The 10,101-nt window shown below is 43.1% G+C and overlaps 1 protein-coding gene across 4 annotated transcripts in view; it reads right to left on the reverse strand.

Moving 5' to 3' along the window:
- EHBP1 (EH domain binding protein 1) overlaps positions 1-10,101 on the reverse strand; it is a 276,734-nt gene that overhangs the window by 82,211 nt on the left and 184,422 nt on the right. For all 4 annotated transcript variants that reach the window (XM_080997355.1, XM_080997356.1, XM_080997357.1 and 1 more), the window contains one exon: positions 320-467. In XM_080997355.1, coding sequence (XP_080853481.1) covers positions 320-467 — 148 coding nt within the window. The remainder of the gene's footprint in view (positions 1-319; positions 468-10,101) is intronic.

Raw genomic sequence — 10,101 nt, forward strand, 5'->3', positions numbered from 1 at the left:
TAACAAAGCCTTGCTTTGTTTTAATTGGACACACCTGACGCCTACTATCTGAATCAGTTGTTCTGATACATCCCTGATCTCAAATACAATAGTTCTGGCTACATCTAGCTCAATAATTTTATTCAAGTTGTGAGGAGAAGCGCTATTCTTCTGACTGTGTGAAATTAAGAGATATGGCATATATATATAGATACGTGTATTTGGTGAACAAAAATTACCAGTAAGCTCATTTGAAGTCTGAATAAAAGCAAATTTCAAGAAGGTCTTCCTCAGGTTTCTGCGTTGCCATAGGAATGAGATACAAGGTTTCTTAACTCACCTCCAGATGCCTTTGACCTTTCTTTCAACTTTTCTGCAGCCATTTCACTGTAGCTAGGAAGTTCTGACATCTTCACTCCGGATCGAGCTTCTGCTATTAGCTGACGAGCTCTCTCTCTCAGCTGCCGACGCCGCTCTTCATCTTGCTGCTAAGATATATTGAACAGTTGCCAACTCAGTAATTGACAGAAATGCAATTTCATTCTCAATCTGATCATCATGATAGTAACTGGTTTACAGGATGGTGCTTGGCCCATGTTATAAATAGGAAGCTCCATATCAGTTGGGTGTCAACAAAACACTTTTTAGAGCCATCCTGGAATCAGGTTTTTTTTTAACCCTAATAATTTCTCCAATTATTGTATTAGATCTTTAAAAAATTAACTGGTTTATAAAAATGTAATCTGAGGCTGATAGGTACCCAAAACTTATGGCCACCATGCAACCCCACAGTATGTTCAAGTCTTACTGGTTTCAAAGTGCTAATACATCTTTAAAAGGAGATGTACACAGTCAAATAATGAATGGAAAGAATTACAGTTCAGCCCCGGTATCAGAAAGAAGCTCCATTTATATTAGTAGGTTCACTCTTATTTAATATTGATACTGGTGCAAAATGGAAATACACTAAGCTGAAATTTTATTTTCTAACAATCCCTACTGAATCAGTATTTAAAATATTAAAAAGTTATGGATACTAAGATCTTCCCACTTTGGAGGAACAAAAACATTTTAAAGCTTGTTATGTAAATATACATTTGTTTTGGAATTCCTGTTTGACAGAATAAGTACATGTAAAATATCTGCCTGTAACAGAGGAATATTCTGAAGGTTTCTTCTCTTAAGCTAAGCAAATCAGGACTTGGTTAATACTTGAATGGAAACCCCAAGTGATGAACATTGCATATGGAGGAAGGCTGGGATAAAAACATTAACACACAATTAACTTGAAAGATATACATTGCTCAAGGAAATAATCAAATTACCAGTGTAAATTCTTTCGTTCTAGAGTGAGCCTGGTGGACTGTATCATCCTGGCCATGTGTCAGAGAGAATTAAACACACTCCAGGTAAAGGTATGTGTTATGTAAGCCCCTTTTCAGTACCCTTCTCCAACACCTGAACAGAATTGTGGCAGGTATAGGGAATCTCTTTTAGCTGGAGTGACAGATTCAAATGCCTTCCAAGGACTGCATTCCAGTGTTGGGCAGGGCAAAACAAAGCAGAATAAGGCAAGAAGTAAAAAAGAACAAATAAAGAAAAATAAAGAAACACAATTCATTCAAATGGAATAAAGCCAAATAAAACTAAAATACATTCAAAAACTGAGCACACACAGCCTTCCAAACACGATCCTCCTAGTCCCAGGCCCCACAACAGCAGAAGTCCAAGAATGATCCTCATGTCCCACAAGCCCAAACACTCACCCTTTCTGCTTTCTGGACACACACATGCGCGCACACATCTGGAAGATGGAGCAAGCTTGTTTTCTCTTGCTCTGGAGGGTAGGACTTAAACCAATAGATTCAAGTTACCAGAAAGCAGATTTCAACAAAACATCAGGAAGAACTTTCTGGCAGTTAAGAGCTGTTTGACAGTGGCATGGACTCCCTTGGGAGATTGTGGACTCTCCTTCCTTGGATGTTTTTAAGCAGAGGTTGGATGGCCATCTGTCATGGATGCTTTAGCTGAGATTTCCTGCACTGCAGGGGACTGGACTAGATGCCGCCCTTCCAACTCTACAATCCTACGATTCTATAAGGTGCGCCAACTCTAGGTGGTGGTGGTGTCATCAGCATCCCCAGTATTCCTTAGCAGTGGGCTCAACACCCAAATATTGAGGGGATCGAGAAGGCCAAACTGTGAAGCTGAGTATGGCACAGCATCAAAGGCAGGCTCCTCCTGAGTGCAAGAGAGGAGGAGCCATGACAACTGAAGCTGCATGGCGCCAGGCAAGGCCTCCTTCCAACAATGCGCCTCCTCCTGACAATGCACATGAAGCATGCAGCATCAAGCATGCACCTTCGGCCCAAGGTGGTGCCTCTGGATTCTATGATATACTCCGCTTCACGGAGTGGGTCTTTATAGAACATTATAGAATACATGCTTACCTGGAAGTAAATTCCATTGAACGCAGTGAGAAGTAGAGTAGATAGGCAAACAATTGGAATGTTAGTAAGATTAGCAAAAGGAGCACAGCAGTTTCTGTTGTTCCTTTTCCACTAGCCTGGCCAGGATCTGTCCACTGCCAGATCTTGTGGGCAGTGCTTACACAGCAGTGCAATGGGGGCTCTCAGAAAAGTCCCAATTGAAGCCCGGTAGTTCTGATCAGCATTGAAGGCACTTGCTTAGGTGTAATCAGGCAAGAAAGTTGCCTAAAGATGTGGTGTCATGTAAATGATGTACAATGACTGGAAGGTTGGCAGGGCTCGCTGGGACATGCATGGCCAACCAGATTGAGTGGCCTAGAAGGCCAGATTAGGCCCATGGTCTAGACGTTTTCCACCATTGAGTTGCAGAAAACTGTATTAGTGGAAACTGTTCCGGTTCAGCTTTCTATATGTAGGAAAGTTTTCAATAGGCAGCTGGTTTTTTTATTTTTTGATTAAATTGCTGACTGCTTTGCCCATGTTGCCCTGACAGAGCATAGGATTCCCCTGGTTGCTGGTGCCATAAGGAACACTGGATCTGCTACCCTGCTGCCTGCCAAGCCACTGTACATACTTCCTTCTAGAATTGCCCACACAGTTGTCTTTCCCATTCAGGATACCCTTCATCTCAGATGCTGTTCAATAAAGGTTTTGACATTGCCATATGTGATTCTCCTGACTGGCTCAGGTATGCTTGAGTATTGGGGACCTCTCCTCCTTTCTGTAGCATGGGTTTGCTGGATCTGAACCAAGGACCTTCAGGATACAATATATAACACCTAGGCCAGGGGTGTCCAAACTTTTTTCAAAGAGGGCCAGATTTGATGAGGTTGGGAACTGCCTGTGAGGGCCAGATTAAACCGACCAGTGGGCCGGAATGGTCCCCCAAAACGGACTATGGACATGCCTGACCTAGGCTCAGGCTCCTCCTCCAGCCCCTGTACTCCTAGCATCTAAGCCTCAGCCTTGGAGCTGGCTGGGAAGGTGGGTGAGTGGGGAATAACCTATGATGCCTTATGTGGTAGCTAAATTGTTAGAGGACTCTAACCACTGTATTTGCAGTGTGGGTTTCAGACCCTGCTGCTCCCTTACTTTTGCCTCCGCCACAACTTCTTTTGCTCAGCATGAAAAAGTGAATGGAGGCATATTCCCACATCCCCTGGTAGGGCTCAAACTTCCATCTCCGATCTTCCATGGTGCTCCTGGCGTGCTCTGAGCCAAGGCCGCTGCAGAAGAAGAGTTTGGATTTGATATCCCGCCTTTCACTCCCTTTAAGGAGTCTCAAAGCGGCTAACATTCTCCTTTCCCTTCCTCCCCCACAACAAACACTCTGTGAGGTGAGCGGGGCTGAGAAACTTCAGAGAAGTGTGACTGGCCCAAGGTCACCCAGCAGCTGCATGTGGAGGAGCGGAGACGCGAACCCGGTTCCCCAGATTACGTGACTACCGCTCTTAACCACTACACCATACTGGCTCTCTGCAGCGCAATGCCTTCCCCCCCCGGCATGCGCCTCTCTCTCAGAACTGCTTTCAACTTTTAAAAGAACAATTTTTTTAAAAAATCTGATTTTAAGTTTAGGCCGTGTGCCTTCAAAACAAAGCACAGCTGCTCGAAGCATGTTGCCTCCACTCCCCACATCTTCTTCTATTTACTGTGATGTCATAAGAGCATTTAAAAAATCCAGACATTTCGCAAAAAATTTAAAAATCTGCCTGGACAGAAATTTTTACCCTGAAAAAAAGTACATGTCCAGGAAAAACCAGACATAAGGCAACCCTAAGTTAATTGACTTTCTCCATGTGTAGGCGGCATGTGGCACTTGCTCTGGCTGCTGGATTGTGGCAGTATTTCTAAGAATGCTAGGGACACAATTACTGTTTTTGTATTTCCTGGTAGTGTTTTTCCTTTCTTCCAAGCATGAGGATGTACTGTAGGGGTCAGCAAACTTTTTCAGGAGGGGGCTGGTCCACTTTCCCTCAGACCTTGTGGGGGGCTGGACCCCCCCTCTCCTGAAGGGACCCCCCGTGCCGCCATTCACGTTGCAGCCACTGTCTCGCCTTTGGCAGCGTCGTCGTCGTCTGCCTTGACCAGGGGTCTGTGGGGCGCAGAGCCCATGCCACTGGCCTGGGCAGCGGTGGAGGCAGTCTCCCCGCTGCTTCCTCCCGCTTGGCTCTTGGCCATACGTGGCCGCCTCAGCGGGAAGGAAAGGGCGTCGCCCAGAGGCGCCTGCAGTTTTGGATTGGCTGCAGGAGCTTCCTGCAGCCAATCCGAAGCTGTGCCAGCATCACAGAAGTCAGCCCCCGTGCGGCAAGCTCTCTGCACCATGCCGCTTTAGAGCAGGGACTGACCGAGTGGGTGGCAGGGTCCGCAGGCCGAATTTACGAGCCCAATGGGCCACATCCGGTCCCCGGGCCTTAGTTTGCCGACCCCTGGTGTACTGGATACAGTGGTTGTTCCACTGATCAAACAGCTGTGTATCTCTTGTTCTACTGCAAGCTGAATAAAGGATTATTGCATTAAGTGTTTTACATTTAGCCTTCTGAAATGAGGATGCAACTGTTTTTTAGAACAAATTCACTCCAACCTGTTACATGTATAGCAAGAAGCCAAAAATGTAGCTCCATCATTATTTTTCAAGAGTCCATCAAGCAGACTTAAAATGCTTAAATGACTGTAAGACTGACACACCTTACAAATAGATGAAGTAGCACAAGCAAGAACTTGGCTCTAAGCCCAATTTACCAGAAACAAAGGGTCCTATCCAGACTCTGAGCAAACAGATGGCTGTTAGCTCAAGGTCTGGATAAAACCCTAAATCATTAACAATCTAGTCTAGCAAAAGCTCTTCCTGACAATAATTTCCAAGAGTTACAATCACCAGCACCACACTGGAACGTTTAAATTCTAATTTCAGTTCATATTATCAATCAATGAATCTGAGTATCTATCGTTAACTATAATTAGCCCTGCCCTTTGCTTGTTCTAAAAGTGAGCTGTCTGCTGAAAAAAGGGGGTGTTTTATCTATCCACACATATTCCTAGCATGATGCACTACTGCCTTGTTTTTAACTCTTCCAAAATTAATACTCTCAGGAATCAATGCTCAAGTACCATGTGCAGAATCACACACATACCCACAAACCTGTCCTTATATTACTTTGCATGCTCTGCACTCCAGACAGCTACAAAATATTATGTGAGGCCATTGGATTAGCACTGCTGGGTAAGATACAATCAAGTTTTGCTTAGAAAGTCCAGATCCAAGTACAATGGCTGGCAGAGAAATAAGTGTCCTTAAGTTTTGGTTTTAGACAAACACTGTTGCACAGAAAGTCTGTGCCTGTGACATTATTTCAAAGGGCTGAATATTTGTGAGCACACCTTAACTTTGTTACAATCTTTATTCACCCTAAATAGCCAAAATATCAAGCTTATGATTACCTTATGAACCCATTATATGCATTTGGGGATAGCGTATTCTTGTTTTAGTGCAATGTCACCAAAACAAAGCCCCCCCCCAAAAAACACACACACGTGGAGAGCAAATCAGCAAATCTTGTCACTGCAATGAAGCAACAGAAAACATGACAGAAGCAGACATACATACAAAGAAAGAAAAGCAGCAGCAGCATGTGAACTGTAACAGAAACACCTGTTTTTAAGTGAAAAATGCACAGTCACAACTGAACACACCAAGTAATAAAAAATGCCAATCATTAATGTGTTGAATGGCTATTATTCAGTGACGAAGAAAGGATACATCATGGACCAAAATTGACTGATATGTCTCCTAAGGTATTTGTAGATGGCCTTCAAGTAAGTTGTTGCAGTCTGCAAAAACAGTACTAGCAATTTACTTTTCTTACAAAGAATGGTAAGACATGGAATAATCCACACCTGGCATTGCTCATTAAGTGTCCTGCAACATAGCAGTTTTTAGCTTAAGCAATCAGTAATAAAACAAACACAAAATACTAATTAGGGACATTTTACCCATTTCCATGCAAATTGTTTGTTTGTAGCTATTTACTCATCATTGTTCTTGGTACAATAGGAAAAATGCAAATGAATGAATCAGAATGCAGCCCTAATGGGACTTTCTGTTTATAACCATTAGCCCAGAGGTGTGCTGTAATTCAATCCTCAAGCAGCAAGATTTAGCCTCATTAACAGCTTGCATGGGCAGGTTACAACTCATAAAACCCTACAGTAAACAAAGTATATGGACACAGCACAATATCTTGAGCCTGATTGACAGAATACTGTTTCCCTATCAGATTGCCTTGATTTACTTTTCTGCTAATGTCCTAACACTATAAAGACAATTTTGCCCAGGCCTTGGAGCTCTGTTGCAGAATTGCATATTTGATTTGTTTGCTTTCACACTCGAAAAGGCACATCCAGCAACAATCCCATCAAAAATATACATTTAATCTACTCACTACATTCAAACTACTACAAATTCAGTTCCATTTATGGCCAACCAACTGATACCTCAACCTGTTTTACTGCAACTCTGTATATTTATGTTATAAAGTAAAGGTCACATCCCTACCTGGACCCTTGGCATGTATGGATCTACAACATCAAACAACCAAACTGGGAATAAAAAACTCGGAATAAATAAATGCAACAACAAAAGGATAGACTTGCTATGAATGTTCACATTGGTCTAAATGAGTTAGTATAAAATCTATTTAACAACTGAGCAGGAGCACTTAATGGCCCAGTATGATAGAGAAGTTGACACAGAAGGAAAATCACCTATCTTCCTAAATTGTTGGTTCAGTTTGGAGGAAGAACCAGTAACTTGCAGCAGATTGGCTACTGCCAATGTCTTACAGAATCCCAACATTTCTATATAAAGTTGTAGGGGAAAGTCTTAATGTTACTTTAAATATTATTGAAAGTTTCTTCTTGCTGAAGTTTTCCACTCTTGTCAGTTGTTGTTCATGAATTGACTTGATTACTCTGCTGTCTGCAGAGGGCCTGTTCAAAAGAGATATCTGAACATCGCATGAATCCTAGGTATTCAAGTACCTCTTCCCATTAATGTACCTGAACTACACCATTTTAAAAACATAGCTACCCCCTTGACCTTCTAACAACCACCCTACAAAATTATGTATGAGGACAGATCAAATAAAGATAGTCATGATAGCAGTTTTCTGCAACTTGGTAACCACCAGATATTTTGGACTACAACTCTCATCAGCCTCAGACACCATGGGCATTGTTCAGCGATATTGGAAACTATAGTTCAAAACAGCTGAAGGGCACCAGATTGCGGAAGGCTGCCGTATAGTGTCTCTTGCTTTTGATAAATTGCTGTTAAAAAGTGTCCTTGGGGAATGCATTTTAGACCTGGAATAGATCACATTTCAAGCATCTGGAATTTCTTCCCCTCCCCCTTCCCCGCATTATGACTTATATCACGTTGGTTAAGACATCGTAAGTAAAACAGAGTTCAACAGTTTCTGGGCTGTATCCAACACTGGACAGCACGAGGGTCTCTTTCTTCCCTTCCCTCCCACTTGTGCCCTGTCCCCATTTGTTTTGGAGGGTCTCCCATCCCACTGGGAACACATTCTGAGGACATGGGGTGGGGGATTGCAGGTGACAAGAGAGGAAGAGTAATTTCCACTGCACGTTATGCAAATGAAACTGCAGTGTTGGATGCTACCATCTTAATGGTCCCAATCTTATCATACGGAAATAGTGCGTTTGATATTTCTTTCTCTCGGATATTGGAATGCTGGTTGCCAAAGGAACGACTGAGAGCGGGCTGGAACACAGCCAAAGCTCTCAGGAAGCTCAAACAGGCGTGAACAGACACCAAGACAGTTTTTCAGAACAGGAAGAGGCTGGGGCTGATCCAATAAGTCCAAAGAGTCAACAAATGGGAGGGCTGCTAGACAGGAAGTAAAACAAGAGATGTAAGGGATGACGGTTTAATATATTCTGCAGCAACCGGAAGGGGTCTTCAGAAGGGTTATCTTGAATGATAATGTTGGCGGCTTCGTTAGAGCCTCCCAGAGCTATTTGTTTGTTTTTGCAATCAATCCTCCTTTTTAATTACCTACGCTTACTGTGTTATCAAGCTGGGAACCTGGACTCCTGACAGAATTCACAATATGCAATCTGCTGATTACATACAGCAGAACTAGATCTTGCAATTGACAAACACTTTGATCTAGTATAACAAAACAACCACAACATAACTATTAGGTGATGCCATTTCACTGCATATTTCTTCTCCTCATGGCTGGCAGGCAATGATAAAGTCAATGGTGCTGTCAGGGAAGAAATTTGTGCCCCGCCCCAGTAGAAGGGCTACCTTACTACCTTTTGAAGTAGGTGTGGTAATACACATTGCCATCTGGAAAGAGTAGCATTAAGTCAGGAGTCTAAACTTACCTAACTGTACTGGATGAGAGGAGGGGCCTCATGATGATGTCACATTACATGATACAGCACAATGAACATTATCAGAAAGAAGAAAGAAATGTGGAGTGGTGGCAGTTCTCTGGTAATTTCTAAGTTCACGTTCAGCAGAAGGATATGATGGGGGGGATACACAGGGGCATTGCGCTGTCCACAGGTGCCCAGTGTGTGAGTGTGTGTGTGTGTGTGTGTGTGCCACCTAAGCGGGGATGGAGTGCATTCACCCAGCCCTCGTCCCTCCCGCCGCTGGGTGAGGACAGGGCACAAAGGGTGAAGAGCACCCTCTGTGCCCTGTCCCCGCCTGCTGCGTGAGCGCCTGCCTATCAGCGGCAGGGGCTGGGCGAGCAGAGAGGGGGCTTGTCTCATGCCCCCCAATATTCTGCGCCTAGGGTCACAGCCCCCTGCCCTCTGCTACACCACTAAAAAATACCTCATACAACACAACATCGGGCTCCTCCTCACACAAAATCTATTTAATTTCCAGAAAGCTCCATTATGATGAGCAAAAAAAAAATATTTTGCCATACAAAGAACAGACAAAAAACGGCATACATTATATCAAGGGTGCTAGGATATTTCCCTCCGCTTTACATTTGCTTGTGTTGTCTCCATTTGAAGTTTGAAATGGCACCTGTATTTTAAAAAAGTAATCACTTATAGGTAAATAATTCATGTGTTGCCCATGTCTTTCATACATAAAGATGGCACATAAAAATTTACCCTGGTATGTCTCCCCCACCCCACTTTGTAATAGTCTAAATTTCAGCAACATGAATCCCTAGGTAGTAAAATTTCTACAACATTACGGGCAAACTCTTCAGGAATAAATAATATAATTCCTTGTTTCCCTCTTATAGAAAAAAAGTGTTTGAATGCAATTTCTATATTTCACAGTTCACCGACATCTCGGCAAGCTTTCTTCCACTGCTTCAATGGTGCTACTTTTAATTTTATCCTCCTTAGTCCTAGTAATTAAAGTGATCAGCAGTGGCTTCCCAACGGCTTTGACACAGCCACATCCCCCCTAACAGACTTCTGCTTTTAAGGGGAATGAGAAGAAAAAGAACTAAAGTTTCATTTCACAGGAACAAGAAAATCAGGCCCCTCGAATTCTTAACTTTATCCAATTGTTCTTTCAGCAGCCTTTGGATCTTAAGAAGCAAATAAAAATGGCTGCCATTAGGGGGTC

Source organism: Podarcis pityusensis (assembly GCF_964106645.2).
Source record: "Podarcis pityusensis genome assembly, chromosome: 3".
Taxonomy (NCBI): Eukaryota; Metazoa; Chordata; class Lepidosauria; order Squamata; family Lacertidae; genus Podarcis; species Podarcis pityusensis.